The 19,569-nt window shown below is 41.7% G+C and overlaps 6 protein-coding genes across 7 annotated transcripts; 3 read left to right on the top strand and 3 right to left on the bottom strand.

The window, feature by feature from the left end:
• Positions 1-960: 960 nt before the first annotated feature.
• LOC122617853 (protein new-glue 3-like) lies at positions 961-1,251 on the top strand. The gene has a single exon (XM_043793872.1). The coding sequence runs from the start codon at positions 961-963 to the stop codon at positions 1,249-1,251; it is 291 nt and encodes a 96-aa protein (XP_043649807.1).
• Positions 1,252-2,774: 1,523 nt separating this feature from the next.
• Positions 2,775-3,065, bottom strand: LOC122617909 (protein new-glue 3-like). Its single transcript, XM_043793956.1, has one exon. The coding sequence runs from the start codon at positions 3,063-3,065 to the stop codon at positions 2,775-2,777; it is 291 nt and encodes a 96-aa protein (XP_043649891.1).
• Positions 3,066-3,959: 894 nt separating this feature from the next.
• Positions 3,960-4,250, bottom strand: LOC122618039 (protein new-glue 3-like). Its single transcript, XM_043794161.1, has one exon. It carries the CDS (start codon positions 4,248-4,250, stop codon positions 3,960-3,962), a length of 291 nt encoding a protein of 96 aa, XP_043650096.1.
• Positions 4,251-13,287: 9,037 nt separating this feature from the next.
• On the bottom strand, positions 13,288-13,732 carry LOC122617917. Its single transcript, XM_043793976.1, is given in 2 exon segments — positions 13,288-13,479; positions 13,482-13,732. Coding segments are annotated over 2 exon segments (360 nt in total). The 5' UTR covers positions 13,698-13,732; the 3' UTR covers positions 13,288-13,335.
• A 408-nt stretch (positions 13,733-14,140) lies between these two features.
• Positions 14,141-14,759, top strand: LOC122617817. The gene is made up of 2 exons (XM_043793806.1): positions 14,141-14,214; positions 14,268-14,759. The coding sequence occupies exons 1-2, from the start codon at positions 14,142-14,144 to the stop codon at positions 14,507-14,509; spliced, it is 315 nt and encodes a 104-aa protein (XP_043649741.1). The 5' UTR covers position 14,141; the 3' UTR covers positions 14,510-14,759.
• Positions 14,760-15,261: 502 nt separating this feature from the next.
• Positions 15,262-18,496, top strand: LOC122617610 (transcription factor SPT20 homolog). Of its 2 annotated transcripts, none has more exons than XM_043793533.1 (4): positions 15,262-15,328; positions 16,538-17,141; positions 17,201-17,352; positions 17,406-18,496. In XM_043793533.1, the coding sequence occupies exons 2-4, from the start codon at positions 16,613-16,615 to the stop codon at positions 18,291-18,293; spliced, it is 1,569 nt and encodes a 522-aa protein (XP_043649468.1). In that variant the 5' UTR covers positions 15,262-15,328; positions 16,538-16,612; the 3' UTR covers positions 18,294-18,496. The 2 variants fall into 2 exon arrangements, with proteins under 2 accessions (XP_043649468.1, XP_043649470.1); XM_043793535.1 differs by having other exon boundaries at positions 15,263-15,321.
• Positions 18,497-19,569: the final 1,073 nt, after the last annotated feature.

Below are 19,569 nucleotides of genomic sequence, written 5' to 3' on the forward strand. Positions count from 1 at the left end.
ACATTGCAATTAAACACCATTTATTGGCGGCATAAAAAGAGGTAGTTTGGTATTTAGCTGCTAAGTATGTGTGTATGTATGCTTGTGTGCGAGGGTAGCCGTATAAAGCACGCGTCACAGGTGGAGAAGTGGAAAGGTGGGAACCTGTTCTTTGATTATGACCTATTCTATAGGCCATGGTCCAGAGATGTGGGTACTCGAATGACCTATTGGCCTTATTTTGTTGCACCTCTTAATGGATCTCAAAGTTATCAAAATATGACTTTTTGGTTTGCATCCGACGTATGACATCAGTTGGCGTGTTACTGTTTTGATTCCCAGTATTAGCTAAGCGGCTTGAAACTGGTTCTACATAATACCCAAATCGCATTAGATGGTGTGCTTTTTCTTCCCCCTTGGTATGTGTATCTAAAAAAATGATACAAGATAATATGGTGCATCATATAATATTCTGCCCAAACGCAATCGAAATTTTTGTAAGTAAATGGAAAGTAACTATGTATGTTTAGTATAAATGTAAATTAAAGTTCTCTTGTACTTATTATATAGAAGGATTTAAGGTACATTATATATAACTTTACTGCGCGCTTTATTTACCGCGTTGTGTTCCCCCTGATACAACACATATATTTAGAAAGTATAAATTTAAACAGCTGAAACTCTGAAGCAGCGGTAAAGTGTTTCCAACTCAATTGAACTTCCTAGAATATCTTTAATGTTTGCCCAACTGTTTGAGGCAGGCATGGAAATGTGCAAAATTTTATTTGAGTGACCTGGTTTTTAAAATAGGCCTACTTTTCTGGATCAAATGGCACTTTTTCCATAAGGTTCTCACGCTAATACAAACAAGCCATGATCCGTCAGGTGTTTGATTTGTCAGCCTCACCCTAGTGATATAAATAGTGCTCCATTTGGACCAGTACAGCATCAGTTGCTCACATCCAACTACCAGACATCAACATGAAGTACTCCTGTGTCCTGCTCCTTTTGGCCACCGTTGCCTGTTTCCTGGTGAGCCTGTCCAGTGCCACTACCACGACCACAACCACGACAGATGCCACTACCACGACCACCACGACCACCGCCTCGTCTTCGGACACCACTACCACGACAGCTTCGTCCTCGGACACCACGACTACCACGGATGCATCCTCCTCCAAAAAGAAGAAGCACGTGACCCACTACAAGCGCAAGGTGCACAAACCCAAGAAGGTCAAGACCATCCGCAGGAAGAAGAACCGCAGCGGCTAAACATCCCAACTATAGATATACCCAGACCCGGTTACAACTATTGTGAACTCTGACTCCCGAAGACAACCGCCATATCATTATTCCGCTTTATTTATTACTTTGTTAACAAACGTACCACTTACTTATTATTAATAAATTCAAGAAAACATAATTCAATACTTTGCTTTTTGATATATATGTACATACCTACATGTTAGGACTTTAGATTACTATTTGAAGCCATATATTTTTAAAGTAAAGACTTTAAAAGTAAGCTCAAATTATGAACATTTAATTTTTTATATATTTCATATAAAAAAGGGTATATAGTACTTTCGATATAGAAACAGCAAAAGGCTTAATTTCTTAAAAAAAATTTTAAATATATTTGTGAGCAAAATGGCACAGATACAACTAAAATACTATGAATTTATTTTTAGTATTACTATTTACTTATTGGAACAAAATTGATTTCTCCACTGTGTTACTAGTTATTGACTACTATTGAATAACATTATTCAAACCTCAAGGCGCTTCAGTACAGAAAAAATAATATAAAACAAGAGAGAACGCTATAGTCGAGTTCCCCGACTATCTGATACCCGTTACTCAGCTAGTGGAAGTGCAAAGGAGAGTTTTTGGCGGTTTGTGGGCGTTAGAGTGGGCGTGGCAAAAAGTTTTTTGGGAAATCGATAGAAATTTACAAGACTAATACAAAAATGAAAAAATATCAAAACCTTTTTCAAAAGTGTGGGCGTGGCAGTTTTAGGCAGTTTGTGGGCGTTAGAGTGGGCGTGGCAACATGAATCGACAAACTTGCGCTGCGTCTATGTCCCTGGAGTCTGTATGCTTAATCTCAACTTTCTAGCTTTTGTAGTTCCTGAGATCTCGACGTTCATACGGACGGACAGACAGACGGACAGACGGACAGACAGACAGACAGACGGACGGACAGACGGACATGGTCAGATCAACTCGGCTACTGATCCTGATCAAGAATATATATACTTTATATGGTCGGAAACGCTTCCTTCTGCCTGTTACATACTTTTCAACGAATCTAGTATACCCTTTCACTCTACGAGTAACGGGTATAATTATATCATATCATATAATAACTTATATGACTATATTATATAATCACATTTGAGGAAACTTTTGAAACTTTGTAACTTTTTTAAAAAATCCAATGGGATGGGAACATGTTTACTATCTGTTTCTTTTTTTTTTATAAAGCAAATTATTAATTTGTTGCTTATTTTCTAAAATTTTTACCTGTTGTGAATGCTTTGAAGACTTAATGATTGTTAGATCAGTATAAGTAAAGAATATCTAAAAACCATCCCGCCTTCAAATAATAAAATATTAAAATAATTTTTAAATTAAAATACAGTTTTTGAATTTAAATAATTTTTTGAATTTAATTATAGTAAGTACATTTGTTTGCAAAATAATAAATATAAAGGAATAACGATATGGCGGTTGCCTTTTGGGAGTCAGAGTTCACATTAGTCGTAACCGGGTTTGTAGATATCTAAAGATGTTTAGCCGCTGCGGCTTTTCTTCCTGTGGATGGTGATCTTCTTCTTGGGTTCGTGCCTCTTGTTCTTGTATTTGATCACGTGCTTCTTCTTTTTGGAAGAGGATGATTCCGTGGTAGTCGTGGTGTCCGAGGACGACGCTGTCGTGGTAGTGGTGTCCGAAGACGAGGCGGTGGTCGTGGTGGTCGTGGTAGTGGCATCTGTCGTGGTTGTGGTCGTGGTAGTGGCACTGGACAGGCTCACCAGGAAACAGGCGACGGTGGCCAAAAGGAGCAGGACACAGGAGTACTTCATGTTGATGTCTGGTAGTTAGATGTGATCTACTGATGCTGTTCTGGTCCGAATGGAGCACTATTTATATTCCTTGGGTAAGGTAGAAACACTTGGGTTTGTTTGCACTTCGTGAGAACCTTACGCATAATACCATTTGGTACAGATATTTGGCACTGTCTAACTAGGCTAAGCAAATACTAATTTGCAAAGAACTTAGCCTATCACTAGACAGTTGTATCAACATTAAAGCTATTTTGGGTCCCGATTCTACGGACGCGTTGTGACGAATGCCTCATACAATACCAAAATGCTGGGCAAAACAAATAAAGTTATTTAGACTTATTATTTTAGCCTAAATTAAATAGATTCGAAGTTAATGTCCATAAATTTTATTATTATTTTACCTAAAAATAACATAGTAGGTTAATACATAAAACGCTTCAAAAAATAATATAATATTATATCCTATTATATCATATAATAACTTATATGACTATATTATATCATATCATAAGATCACACTCGAGGAAACTCTTAAAACTTTGTAACTTACTTAAAAAAGTCCAAAAGTTACTATCTGTTTCTTTTTTTTTTGGAAAGCACATTATTAATTTGTTGCTTATTTTCTAAAATTTGTACTCGTTTTGAATGCTTTTAAAACTTAACGATTGTTATATCAGTATAAGTAAAGAATATCCAAAAACCATCCCGCCTTCAAATAATAAAATATTAAAATAATTTTAAAATTAAAATACAGTTTTTGAATTTAAATAATTTTTTGAATTTAATTATAGTAAGTTAGAGGTACATTTGTTTGCAAAATAATAAATATAGGGGAATAACGATATGGCAGTTGCCTTTTGGGAATCAGAGTTCACATTAGTCGTAACCGGATTTGTAGATATCTAAAGATGTTTAGCCGCTGCGGCTTTTCTTCCTGTGGATGGTGATCTTCTTCTTGGGTTCGTGCCTCTTGTTCTTGTATTTGATCACGTGCTTCTTCTTTTTGGAAGAGGATGATTCCGTGGTAGTCGTGGTGTCCGAGGACGACGCTGTCGTGGTAGTGGTGTCCGAAGACGAGGCGGTGGTCGTGGTGGTCGTGGTAGTTGCATCTGTTGTGGTTGTGGTCGTGGTAGTGGCACTGGACAGGCTCACCAGGAAGCAGGCGACGGTTGCCAAAAGGAGCAGGACACAGGAGTACTTCATGTTGATGTCTGGTAGTTGGATGTGATCAACTGATGCTGTTCTGGTCCGAATGGAGCACTATTTATATTCCTTGGGTGAGGTAGAAACACGAACATGTGTCGGACTTGGGTTTATTTGCACTTCGTGAGAACCTTACGCATAATACCATTTGGTACAGATATTTGGCTCTGACTAACTAGGCTAAGCATATACTAATTTGCAAAATAATTAAAAAAAAAAAAAAGAACTTAGCCCATCACTAGACAGTTGTATCAACATTAAAGCTATTTTGGGTCCCGATTCTACGGACGCGTTGTGACGAATGCCTCATACAATACCAAAATGCTGGGCAAAACAAATAAAGTTATCTAGACTTATTATTTTAGCCTAAATTAAATAGATTCGAAGTTAATGTGCATAAATTTTATTATTATTTTACCTAAAAATACGATTTTAATTATACCTTTTTGTACGTTATATTAGTTAATTACATAGTAGGTTAATACATAAAACGACATTTTGATTATCTTTTAAATCGGTTGCAACTCTTTATTATTGTGAATTATTCTCTAGCTCTACACAAAGTTTACACAAGTCTCCCATGTTATTAACATGATGCTGTGAAATAAATCCACAGGACGAACGAAAACAGCAGACAGAGTTTCGTAGGGCGAGAGAGCAAGGACGACATACATATAGATAGAGAGCGTATTGAAAAATCGGGTATGAGTCCGAGTTCAGCAGAGAACTGAAGGGTTTGAGTATGAGTGATACAGTGGATTGGCTTGTGGGTGGGTGGCAGTGACGGTGGCTGCGGCTCGGGGAGTGTCTGCTCCACCACTGCAACTTGGAGCTTGGAGCAGTGCAGGACAAAACGGCCAGGACCCCCCTTAAAAACCACCGGAGAGGAGAGGGTCGTGGTTGTGCCTACAGGAAGGTCCTTGCAACTGCAACAATAAACGGGGCTCAGATGCGGCAAGGCTGCTCTGCTGGCGGCGGATTGGTTGTCGGGCTTAGCGGTGTGGCTGTGAGTCCTGTGTGCCCCAACACCCTTCAACCACCACCCGCGCCCTCACTCGCCATTCGCCTCGCGGCCTGCACAAGTGCAAGGATATTGTCGCCACCGCCTGCTCTTCCACTTGCAATAAATTTGCTGAGTTCCAACAGCATCAAATTGAAATTTATACCTAGAGTTTAACATTTAAGCACATACTAACTAGCAAAATATATCATCACCTTTTGTAGTATTGAATTTAGCAACATATATAATATATCTATGATATTAGTGATACTAAGGATATTAGAAAGTTAGAGGTTAATACGAATAATAAAAGCTATCTAATATCATAAAAGTTCACCTTCAAAGTTAGTCATTATAATAGAAACTAACTTTTGACTAAATGTATATCTTTGAAAATATTCATCCCTATGGAATACAAATAGGGAATTTACAAAGTCTGGTGTGGATGTTTTTTTCTCAGTACCCTGCAGTTCCTGCATCCTGAACCTCCGTTCGTTCCCGTTTCGGTTTCTGTGCCTGCATCGTTGCAGCATCGCTGTTGCTGTTGTGTCTCGTTTTCGCCGGATGGATGGGTCGGGTGGATCGGGTGGTTTGGGTGATTTGGGTGATTTGGGTGGGTGGGTGCATGGGTGTTTTGCTGGCGTGGAGGTGGATGGAGTTTTCGGTGGGTGGAGCTCACTGGTTGGGTATTTGCTGCCTGCCGTGTGCCACTTTGGCCATGTTCGTGGCCGTGGCCGTGGCCTCGACTCATGCGCTCGTTCTCGTTTCCCTGCAGCTTCACAACTCAACTCAACTGAACTCAACTCCAGCCAAGGCCAAGCCAACTGAGCCAGCAGAGGACGACGTCGCCGGCGATAATGTGGCACAATGACATTGCCATTGAACTAGGTCGAGGACGTGGACGTGTTCCCTTTTGGCCACCGCCACCGCTTGTTTGGTTAATGTCTGCCTCCGTCTTCGTGGCATGTTTCTCGTGGGTGGTGGTGGTGGTGGTGGTGGTGTTGGTGGTGGCACCACCGGCACCCAAACCTCACTGGCCCCATCTTGCGGCGAAATGCGGATTGCGGTTGGGGCCAGTGGCAAGTGGCAAGTGGCATGGCAATGCAGATGCTGCTCTGACTTTTAACTTTATTGAGCGCGCGGACTTGAACTGCCACAGATTAAAGGTTGACTTACGGAAAGAACTGCTAATTCCTGTGCAACGTGGTTTATAAGAGGGTCATATACTAAGATTAAAGAGCGGAGACTCATAAAAAGTAATTCTTTTAAGTGAGCTAAACATTTGTTAGGGATATTATTAAAAGCATACCTCAAAAGCCTTAAAATGTTAATATAAAATGTTATATAAGTTCCACGGCCCTTAAAAATATTCATTATAATATTTAAACTTTAGCATTCCAATTTGAAAATTAACTACAAATATAACAGTATTTAACAGGATTTCTATATAAAAGTAGATTGTATTAAGCGAAGTAAAGTAACTTTAATTTTATCAACGCTGGTCAATGGCATTGAATTAAATGCCATCTACGAACTGCAGAACGAGTGAATGATTTCATAATCAGTTTTTCGATTCCTTTGAGAAACTGCATTCAGCATTTTGTTCGTGCAGAAAGATAGATTCTGCAGTTGATGACATTAGACGGAATGTCCGAGTATTGCCGGAGATTAATGGAATTTTGCCAAAAATAAAGCCGACAAAGACGGCTGGCAATCAATTAAAATGCATAGACTGCAGTCGGCCTAATGAATGCTTTTTCTTCGATGTCCAGACAGTTTCATCTGCAGCCGTGCCGTTTTGTGGCAATTGGAAGTTTTGGGTGTTGCGGACTGGCATCCATTCGACTATTATGGATGTGTCTGCGCTTTGTCTAAGTTCTTGTTTTTGGGTAGACGCGACGGCTTGGGGACGAGTTTTATTTATTTTAATTTAAATGAAATTTATTTTATGCACACTCGTACACACACACACAGATGCTGTTTTTTTGAGCGGCTAGTCAAAAGCTAAGGGTTGATTTTGTACATTTATATATGCACATGGATTATGCACCCACACACGCAAGTGCCAAGCGATTTCATTTAAGTGTAAATAGGGTGGACCTTCTAAACAACTAACTAGAAAGCAACATTAATACTCCCTTTTGTTAAGTAGATTCTTAAACTATATTCAGCTGTTTTTAAATATAATTCATATATGCATCTTACCAGCATTACATTTTACGTTTACAAAATTGAAAATGTATTAATCATACGCAGTGTTGACTAAAGACTGCTATTGTAATCTTTTATTATGCTTTAACAATTTAATTTATATACCCTAATGCTTTATACATTACCATGAAGGCAGAATAATTAAATAGCAAATGGTTATTACACTAACTATGCATTTTGAAATGCAAATAAGGTTCACTCTGGTGCGAATCTTCCATATAGAAAATGCAACTAAAATGTTTCACATGCAGTTTGTTTTTGCTGTTTTATGGCCTGTGTCTGGCCTTTCGCCCCAACTGCTCCCACAACCAGCCACCCAAACCACCACCCCCTCTGCCGCCCTCTTGCGAACGTGGCAGACGGGAGATTGCAGTTGCAGTTGTTGCAACAACGATTGTTGTTGCTGCCTGCCTGCCTGCAGTCTGGCAAAATTTTTGCCATTTGATTGCATTTTGTTGGGCGGCGTTTTTGTGTAGAGCAGAGTTTGTTGCACTTCACCATGAAGTTAGGTGATGCAACACTCACACACGCACACACACAAACGAGCGCACGATGCAGAAAAACGCACCCACACACGCACACAAGCAACATAGGCCTTAGGATACTACAAAACTTCTACATACGCATTTGTCTAGGCATACAAACTGATGCATTTGTGTGTGTGGCTGTGCGTTTATGTAAAAGTGTTTTTTTATTATATAAAATCTCTACACATATTTTATTATGTGTATACATAAAATTCCATTTTTTAGTTTGATTTTGCTTTCTGTCGTCTGCTAAAAATAATAACAAAATGGTCGATGTGCAAGTACAGTTGTGTGCAAAACGTCTCCTAGTGCAATTTCCTGTGTGCGAAATGCATTGCATACTGTTGGGCTGTGCACAAGTAACACACATTTTGGGGCACAACAAACGAAGGATGTTGCCCCAAAGGGGAATCCCCCGAAGGAAGTTGGTGCCACGAGGAACACCAATAGCCCCTAGAGCATTAGTACAGTCAAACTTCTCTAAGTCATACTATTCGTTTTCCATACTAAAACATAAACCATAACAACATGTATTTGTATCTTGGAACAAAGTTATATTTCTAAAATTAAAATGTAGTGATACATAAGCTTAAAATATAAGTATGAGTACTATGAAATGCGCCGAGTCTAAAGATGTATAAAATATAGACATTTCGTTGAAACTATGTTTTATTTCCTATCAGTTAGTTCCTATTAAAATCGTCCTGTTGAAATAGGATATATGTACTTTTGGATAGTAGCCAACATGCAAGCCAACCATCTGTGCATCACCGAAAATTGTGGGTGTTTTTTTACGCGTGGGGCATGCAGCAAGTGGCAGAGGACCACCGGGCGTATGAGTTCTCCTCAGAAGGCCTCCTCCAGCCAATCTGCCAACTGCCCACTCCCAACTCTAAACTGCCAGCTCCGCACACTCGGCCGACTGCCGACTGGTTTTGTTTAGAATTTTAGATTTTAGCGCGTTTTAGAATTTTATGAATGAATTTTTGGCGCTCGGCAGAGCTCTGCCTGCCGGGTATGACTCCCCTTTTTTCCGACACCACTTCAAATGGTTGGACCACTCCGAATCATTTGGCTCGATTCACTTTTAGTTTTTGGTTAGTTTTCGGTTCCCCATTTGTTTTTTGGGGGTGTCGATGTGACCTTGCCGGGGTGTTCCGGTGTTGTTTAGATTTAGTTTCTATTGGGCTCCACTTCTGCTGCTCCGTTTTTGCAGTTGGCACAAATCTGTACATACAGAAGTGTGTGGACCTTAGACAAAAGTCGGTCCTGTGTACCTTTTTTTTGCATGAGAATATTGATTTAATGTATATTGTATATGTACAGATTACGCAACTTTAACAAGGGCAAAGGAGTACTTGCTGTGAAATAAGTGACATTTATTTATAATACTTTTTTAATTCCTTTGAAGATCAAAGTTGTTCAGGAATACAACATGTAAATTAAGCTTTATAGAAACTGATTTTAAGTATACAACTGTAAACATGAAAATGGTAATATTCATAAAATGGTGGTAATTGCAAAAAAAAACCCTTTGTGTTTCCGCATTGGTTTTTCCAACAATTAAAAAACCATTTTACTATTATTATTGTACGCTGTAGACAAAAGAAAGATTCCGCCTTAACTACTGTGACTGTCGGCTATAATTTTCCATATTCATAAATTTACATCTATATATGCATTGAATATTAAAATTTATTATTATAAATCTATAGTAAAAATAACCAATATTTCATTTCCTTACACAAAAATATTTTCTTCGGTGGTAATTTGGGATATGGCATTGTGTTTATGCACCTAAGGAAAGGAAGGAAGAATGTGCGCTCACCATAAAGCTCCTTGAGAAAAATAAATCAATTTCGAAATTTAATTGCTTGTATACAGATAGGTGAAGAAATTCATGTATACATATATCATCCTTACTAAAATTTAACACATCCCATACCCATCAACAACTCGAATCAAACGCAATGAGTTGTGGACCGCCCTTTAAGCTAAACAAAGAGTGCTTTTTGTGCAGACTCATATAAATCACATAAACACATAAGAGCACTTATGTAAATGCATATGTACTGCAGTATTTTAGTAGGTTTTGTTAGATTTGATATGCAGGCAAAAATGCCTATTAAAAATGCGTTTGAAAAAAACTGTTGCATACCTGACGGCGCGCGCTCAAATTAACTAACGGGACACCGAAAATTGCAATGAGAGAATACGGCTGGAGAGAGAGAGACATGAATTCCAGAGAGCACAGCATCCTAGTGTGCGAGAGATAACCGAAGGGTGCCGAAGCTAACCGAATTGAGATGAGTAGTGACGAAAGGGAGGTAACACGGGGATATCAGCACTAGATGTAAGGTTATTAAAAGGCGGGTGGAGATGAGGTGGAGCATTCGGCACTAAGCTGGCGAGAGAACAAACACAAAAGCGAAAGCGAGTAGCCGGCATAGGTGCCCGTGTATGTGTTCGAGAGCGGGAGGAGTGTCATGCGTGTGTGTGGGTGTGTATGTGCACATACATATGTATATTCGCACTGATGTGTGTGTGTCGCCTTGTCGGCAATTTAAAGAGTAAATAATTGTCTGCCGCCGGCAAACATTTGACCAAACTGCTAGTCCACCGAGTGTGCCACGGTATTGGTATGGCTTGCTACTTTCGGCATCTGTATTGGTTGCCGAGTATCGGCTCTTCGTCACCAAACTCTACACAATTTTAGGCGCCGGACGAACGCACTTTCAATCAGTTAACTTTATAACGTCAGCGCCGACACTACGTTATCCGGTCCAATCGCATCAAATCGAAACCAAATTGAATTAAACCCGGCGTTACGCCCCCAAAAATACAAAATTTTGCACTTGTATTCGTTGCCGCGCTGCGAATTTCGTCACGTTGTTACTTTCCCGCGACCAATTCGGCGCTCAACGTCAACAAAATCGCGTAAAATCGTGTGTCTGCTGAGTGTTTTGCAACCTGTATTTAGCATGTGCCTAGCGTGCTTTTTAGCCAAAGAGCCGGCAAATGTGAATAAACCGCTGAGCAACTGAAAAACTGTGAGTACATAGCACTTTTCGTACATGCAAATCACTTAAGGGAAATTAATCCAGCAATTGGTCTTTTTGTGAAGCACACAAATGTAAGCGCCAAAGTTTAGTTCATTAAATGACTCGTGGCAAATCCTCAATGGTGTACACTCTGCCACAAACTATTGGAAAGCAATATTAAAAGAAGAAGTGGAAAGTGGAAAGTAGGGTGTTTAGACTATCAGATGCCCTATATGCACTTGAGCTTGTTTATTTATATAAATCTTTCTGCTTAAGTTACATGTTCTAATAACTTCACAATATTGACTCTCCGAAATTTTCACTTGACGTTGTGTTGTTTTATTCCGTGATTTTACTTTGTAACAATATATACTATAAGTATATTAAGACCTGTAGATGATTAGAAAAAGTGCAGATTATTTCTGTAAAGTTTTTACCAAAGAAGAGAAAAGCCATTACTCAAAAGCCGCAGAATCAAAATCTTGTTTGTAGTTAGTTATTTTCAACTCGAGATAGGTGTACAAAAAATGTAGTAGTGAAAAGCTTTTAAATGCCTAAATACAACGATTTATTTTTTTTTGTATCCTAAATATAATTTTTTTCCGGAACACATCACTTTTGTGGGATAATTGTCATACTTCTTTCCAAAATCTGGCCAAGTTGTTCAATCAGGAAACGCACTTTCGGCAAAATGTCGGCTACTTAATGCACACACAATCGGGCAATAAATCAGCATTTAATGTGCCTGCATCGAAATGCGGAGTCAGCCGGCAGCGACGTCATCGACATCATATGACCGCGTTTCCGAATTTCCCCGAATCTTGTGTACGTGCATTGTGTGTCGGCCCCGGCCCCGAAATACGAAATACGGAATGGAATACAGAATGCACGGCGCAGCACAGACGACGGGTCATGGCCACGGCCACGGCCACGGCCACGGCCACGAATATGGCATTTCGGCGACTCCGGTTGCGGATACAACAACGCTACGGCTATGGCTATGGCTGCAAACTCCGGCTCTGCCGTGCGTCGCAGTTTCACTTTCACGGCGCAAACACAGCTGCGAGGGTGGCGGAGATCTGGGCCGTGGGTGTTACGGGTGTGGCGGGCGCGACTTGCACTCAGCCTCACAGTTCGTCTTTCCCAATTTGGCGGGTGCACAGCAACGGACACGGACACGGATACGGATGCGAATACGAATACGGACACGGTTACGGCCCACTCGAACTGCCAATGACAATGTCGCACAGTGGGAAGAACCATATTTTTAGTGGGCTAAGCAAAACTCTTTCCTTTCAGCAATTTACTAAATGCTTCTGCCAGTTAAAAACGATTTTTTCATGAAGACCCATAATATTTATCAAAATATGTTATGACATACTTATATCATTTTTACGTATGCGCAATATTATCAAGTATACGCCACGTAATTTAGTATTTAACGTGGCGCATCCGAAAAGTAGGCAATATTATATTTTCATTGATCATTTGAAGGAATTTAAAAGAAACGTTTTGACACTGAACTGGTCGTATTTTTAACCTGTATTTAAGCAACATATTTTTAAATGTTCAATCGCTGTTAAGCGACATTGTCCGCCACTTGTAACACATTCTGCATAATAAGAATGAAAACGAAATGTAATAATGAAAAGGTTTGACCGGCGGAATACGTCAGGAAGCGTCGACTTGCTGCATGTACGCTTTCAACAACACCCCGCCGCCATAACAACCACGACGACGATGATGATGGTGATGCAATGCCTGAATGCCGGAAAGGCGTCGAAGTGCCCACGCACACAATGCCCACACCCATACCCACACCACCCACCACTGCACATCCACATGCGCATCAGCGAGTTGCACTTGCCGAACACATCCGCATCGGCCCCACCAGCACCCACTTTCCCAGCCGCCTCTTGCCGCCGAAACTCTCACTCTCCGATTCAGAAATGTGTGAGTTCTCGGCGCTTACTCGCCACCGATTGCAGCACATCCATTTACACTGGGAAAAATATTAACCGACTTTGTTTTACCATTTCACAATACTAACTGAAAATGTCATAAAAACTTATGGATGCCATAGACATAGAGGTATTGGAAAATATTATAAAGAGATATGTAAAATTTAAAGATATTTGGTTTGTGAGTTGGAGTTCATGTTCAAGTTCATTAAGTGTTGTTGAACTTTGCTATTGTATTTGAATTCCAAATGATATTTGAAATACTTAACATAACTGTAGCGAGCATATGACATATCCTTAAAAATTGTTAACTAGAATTTGCTCTCCGTGTAGGCCTGAGTGCAGTTACCTCTGCTGCTGCGTATGGCAGATGTTTGGCAGTACATGTGGGAGTTCGAGTGGAAGTGGGAGTGGAACTGGGAGTGGGAGTGTCTCCGGGTCTGGGGAAGCCGGCCTGCTGTAGTAGGCTGTGGTAGGCTGATTGCCAGGGGGGCATCGCATCGCAAAGCTACGTCATCTACATCGCCATCGTCATCGCCATAGCCATCGCCATCGCCACCGCCACCGTGTCGGGATTCGTGTGCGTGGCCTGATTTCGTCGATTGGCCTTGTGCGGGTTTCAGTGTCAGGAGCGCAGCATCTTTGTTTTGGTTGCACTTGTTGTTGCTGCGGCTGCGACTGCGACTGCTGCTCGACTTGGCCTGCATACATGCAAATCACGCACACACACGAAGTGCAGTCCTCGTAGCAGGAGGTCCTCTATGCGGGAGCAGGTCCTTCATGTCTGGAGCACGGTGAAGTGGGCAATTGTGCGCTCTTGGTGGGTTAGATGGCCAAGTAAACAGAGTTCAAAACTGGGTTGGAAGTGATGCAAGTTGAAACGATTACATTTTTTTTTAAGTTAACTGTTGTGGAACTAGTTCTCCCATTTCTTATTTAATGCACTAATTATAAACAATTTAATGTACTGGAATTTATTTGCTTTTCTTTTGAAAAGTAAGATTAGCTTTTAATATTTGGAAAAAGAAAAATATTAACTATATAATATGTATCATTTCTTCCTAGTTTTAGAGCACTGTTAACCTTATTAGCAACGCTGATTTTGGTCGGTATTAGAAATAGTTATTTCTACTAATGTGTTCAGTTTTGCAATGAATGTATACCTATTAACATTTTGTGTTTCATTCGTCGGATCAGTTCTATGTCGAGAAAGATATCAGACAGGTGACTTGTTAAACCCTAAAACAAATTACAACATAATTTTTATAAATTTCCAGAAAATAACTATCAAGTTGTGGGCGTAGATTGTGGGGAAAATGAGTCAGTTAGTTGCATGATTATCGAATGCCCGGATGATCAATTTTGTCCGGCGGCAAATTTCTGCTATAATCCCAAGTGCGTTTGCCGCAAAGGATTTCGCCGCCTCAATGGAGTCTGTGTGCCGAAACACAGTTCTCTGCATCTCAACAAAGGTAACTTGGAGACGGCTTTACTGGAAATGCCATATAGGGAGCTATAATTCCGAAAGATATAAAAGGAAATGGAAATTGTTTTCCTATTTAACTCGGACGCGCACATGATCAAAATAACTTTTGGCATAAAAAACTTGCACTTATATGGTGCTAGGGACGATGATTTGCTTATGCCAAGCATATTATTGAAATAAATATATGAGTTTTTGTTAAACTAAATATAACAGTTTTGAAGTAACAAATTTAAATATTTTAAATAAAATTGCTTGTACAGCATTCATTCTATTTTCAATACAATTATTTAATTTAATATTACTTCAAGAACTTATTTCAATATTTATTTGCACTTAATTAAGATATTGATTGCACTTTCGTTTTTTCTATTAAAAATTAAGTATTTCAATTCCCTATCTGACCAAAGAGATTCATCCAACAGATATGTTATGCCAATATCCTTTCGAAAAGGCCAATAGAGTGTGTTTTTATTCCAGCCACTTTGCGAGAGTGTGGAGCCCAATTGTTGGCTCTCGCTGTTCATTCTCGCTCCGCTCTCTGCCGCACACGAGCGTAGTTAGAGCAACTAATGCCAGATGGGTGGATCGGCTTGCGGGGTGGGGGTTCGGGGGTTGGGGTTTTTGGGGGCTGGTGGCTTGGGGCTCTATTGTGGCCGTGTGCCGGCTGCGAAAAAGCCGAGTGCCGAGGCTATATGTCTCGTGGCGGAGAGAAAAGTCGGAATACTATATCGCCGGGTCGGTCGGTGGCAGTCAGTTGTGAAGCTACGCCACACGCCGCCAGGTGGCTCCGTTTGTGGATGCGGCGGGTGTTATTCGCATGTGCATGTGCATGTGCACCTCAGACGGTGAGCGGTACGGAAAGTGACGCAACCCCCTGTCCACCCATCCACCCGGAATAACGCACCCGGAATACCCCACCGGAATACCACACAATACATACCTTATTTTTTTTTTGGCCGTCCCTTTCGCCGCGGAGGAGGTGACCTCCAGAATGGGCTGGCAATGCAATTGGCTGCACTTTTCCTTTGTCAGCCCGCCTTGCGTTTTATTGTGTCACGGGTTCGCGCGCAGATGGGAAAAATAAACGACGACGGTGTTTGCCCAAGTGAAAGTCTGCTGCTGTTAAACAACCGGCGAAATTGCAAAACTTCACTTTGTTATTATTATTATCGCGATGAGAACTGCAAATATACAAATGCGAGTGTTCAATTAGAGACGATACTAATTTGCGTGCTTAGTGAAAATCGATATGGCGCAGCCTTTGGCTTTTGGCACATGCGAGTCAGCTTAGAATGTCCCACACTGCGTATGCGTTACATTGTCGCGTTAATTTCCATTTCGCTATATTTCCGCGCATATTTATCCTTTTCTGATTCGCGAAACGCACTCACTGGCGGTTTAGGTCAGCCCTAACCTAATCTTAATGTACCGACACACTAAATCGCTATATAGTGGGTCGACATCGACGAAATCCCCGCTAAAATTCCAGGCCCCCCTTCGATTTTTATTGCTCCTACCTCCGGCGGCTCCCTCCTTCTCTCTCTCTCTCTCTCTCTTTCTCTCTCCCACTCGCTCTCGCTCTCACACAGCGCGCAGGATTCGCGCTCTTTTTTATCGCCACCTCCACAAATGCAAAGTGGGCGGTGGGTGGCGGCTTAGACGACGGTGTGCGTGTGTGTGCGCGAGTGTGAGTGAGTCCTCCGGTTCGGCAAGTCAGCTAAAATAACAACAAATGCAGCGCTGTTTTCACTTTCCATTCAAAGGCCTTCTAAGCTTAAATTGTGCTGCAGTTTGCAGCCACCTTTGGTTTGTCTATTTTCGGGAAATCGACGGATTAATGGGTTACTCTGTGGTTGGCTGCTGTTGACAGTACCCATTTATGAATTATATATAAGATCGACTTTTAAACATTGCATATTGAGCAGGAAAAATGACATTATTTACATATTGTGATCGGATATATCCTGTTCTTCTATGAAGATCTTTATTACAATCTAAGAAAGTAGATATTAAGGACTAACTAAATGAATTCCTTGCTCACCCACAAATCTCTCATTTTAGAAGCCTGATTCTCCGCGCACGAGATCCCATTGAATCCCCCTGGAATCCCCTGATTAGCTGAGAAACAAACGCACAATGAACTTCACCCCGTTTGGCAATACCTTTCCCGGCAACATTCCCGGCCTGCCGCAATTCACGACGAGCACAGCTCCGCTGGTTTCCACCGTGACTGCCGCCGTAACGGATGTGGCTGTGACGGGCGCCGCTAATCCGCAGCAGCAACAGCAGCAGGATGCAGCCAGCGGCAGCAATCGCTACCAGCAGCAGCAGCAACAGGTAACGCATTTTGGCCAGGCCACTATGACGGCGGGACAGGGCAGCAGTGGCAACAAGTTCCGTGGCGGCCAGGAGGATGCGCTCCAGGGTGACAAGTACAATGGCCACTTGGTGGCTTCCTCCCAGCAACAGCAGCAGCAGCAGCAACAGCAGCAGACGCAGTATGCAACTGTTGCGTATGCAAGTGCAACAGCGACGAGTGCTGCAGCGGATGCGCTGCAGGCGGGAACTTCCGGCCAGCAGCAGCAGCAGCAGATGCAGCAGCAACAGGTCACCGCCCCGCAGGAACTCACCCAAGATCTGTGCAACGCCATCCTGCAGCAGCAAGGTGAGAGCTTGATAAGATAGCATTGATTACATTGATTTAACAAGTAAAATGCCTTGCAGTACTCCAGAATACCTCGTGGCAAACTCTGACGCCGGGAACCACAGTTGCCGACTACCTCTCACATCTTCCAGCCAACACGTTGCCCCTGTCGCTGCATCACTTCCTCAAGTATTCCGCGGAGACAATAAAGAAGGAGAACCAACAGAATGTGGTAAGTATCTACAAATATTTGTAGTTTTATTATTAGCTAACACTCACTTTCAGGTGCTGCAGGTGCAGACGGGACCAGCCATCGGAATCAACACCCTGGGCACGACAACCATTAGTATACCTCAGCAGGAGCAGCTGACGCTGCAGCCGCAGCAGCAGGCGACGTTGCAGGTGCAGACGCAGGCGGCGGTCACGGCGACGGCGACGACGGCGACAGCGACGACGGCCGGCGGATCCGGCGGCACTTCCGGCAAGAAGAAGAAGCGCAAAAAGCGAAACAAGGACCGGAAAACGAAGCTGCGACCCGGCGAGATTCGCCTGGGCACCGCACTCGACGGCAGTCCGCTGTACATGTGTCCCGAATGCCATGTGGCGTATCCGGAGCCGGAGCTGCTCGAAGTGCATCTGGTGGGCCACAACCTGGAGAAGCGCTACGTGTGCGACATCTGTCAGGCGTCGCTGAAGCGCAAGGATCACCTCACCCGCCACAAACAGTCGCACAATCCGGAACGACCCTACATCTGCACCGTGTGCCTGAAGGCCTTCAAGCGGAAGGAGCAACTGAGTCTGCACTTCGTCATCCATTCCGGCGAGAAGCGCCACCAGTGCGGCGAGTGCGGCAAGGGCTTCTACCGCAAGGATCATCTGCGCAAACACACCCGCTCCCACATCGCTCGCCGCGTCAAGGCCGAGCTGAACAGCCATGTGCGGCGCGAGAATGGCACCAGTATGTTGCAACCTGTCGTCACGGAGGCAACGACGGCGGCCCTGCAACATGCCAATCAGCTGGCCAGCGCACAGCAGCAGTTGCAGCAGCAACAGCAACAGCAGCAACAACAGCAGCAGCAGCAACATCACATTGTGATCACGCAGCAACAACCGACAACGCAGCAACAGACTTCGCAGCAGCAGCAGCAGCAACAGCAGCAAATGATAAATTAGCCAAATGATTTTTGTAAAGTCAGTTAAAGCGAAATTCAATTTAGTCTCATCTGAGTCCCCAAGGACTCGGCTGCTCAAAAACCACAAATAACTCTCTCGGTCCACACAATTTAATTGACTCTCACAAATCGGATAATACAAACAGGAGGATGTTAGCAAATGTCTTCGAGGATTCTCCTTAGGGAATTCTCAACGTTGTACAACTTTAATCGTAAGTTCGCGATGGGAATTTAATGATGGGAACCATCCAAAAATGAAAGTGCAGTCACTGGGATAGAACTAAATTCGATAAGATCTTTTAAAATTTAGCTTAATTAAATCTGAATTCCAATAGTTTTCGATTTATTTCCTAAGCGAATTAGATACTAATTTAAGTTATTTATTTCAATCTTTTGCAATCGTTTCAACAGATCTCAAATCGTTTTGCAATCGTTTCAACAGATCTCAAATGTGTAACCTACACACAAGCAAATTTTTAAACTATTATAAGTAATTGTATAGCACGATTTCCTTTGTGTAAGCAGTGCATTTGCATTCCAATAGTTAAATATGATCCCAGTGAGGTTGTCCCAGGCCTTTGTCCGCCCCAAACACTCCATACTTTAATTTAAGACAAATGTGCAAAGGAATAATAATTTTATACGCAATGTATTTTAGTGAAATGTATTTTTCTACAATTAGAATCAATGTTGTGTATGGTATGTATGTCGTCCATATGTACATACACCTGTACGAATACTTGAACACTGTTCACTGGCAGCGAACTATATATATATATATATATTTATATACTATGAAAACAAATGCAATTTAGATTTACGCATACTTGTAGGAACAAATCTAAAATTGTGAATGTACGTATAACTTTTTGCTACACCGATAAATCAAACACAAAAATCCTTGTACATAAGCAGTAAATTATATAATTTGATCTAAACCGAATTAAGACTATTTCATTCTTTCAGATAAAAAGCAACAAGGTTTATTTACTTGGGGTTATTTATTTGCTTTATTTAGAGTAAATTACGATTATTATGCACCATTTATTGTAGTCAATTAAATAATTAATTAGCGTTATCCGTATTATTATCTGTATTCTGTATATGTCCATGTGTTAGTTTAATATCCTTTATTTATGTACGAGCAGTTTTGATTCACCGTCCATTTCGTGCGTACTTTCCTAAGCTTAACATTACGACGAATTACAAAGTAGGCATTAATTTAATGGGAAAAGGAACGTGGTGTGGGTATATTCGTTCATGGTAAAAAAAACACG

Source organism: Drosophila teissieri, chromosome 3L, assembly GCF_016746235.2.
Source record: "Drosophila teissieri strain GT53w chromosome 3L, Prin_Dtei_1.1, whole genome shotgun sequence".
NCBI classification, from domain to species: Eukaryota; Metazoa; Arthropoda; class Insecta; order Diptera; family Drosophilidae; genus Drosophila; species Drosophila teissieri.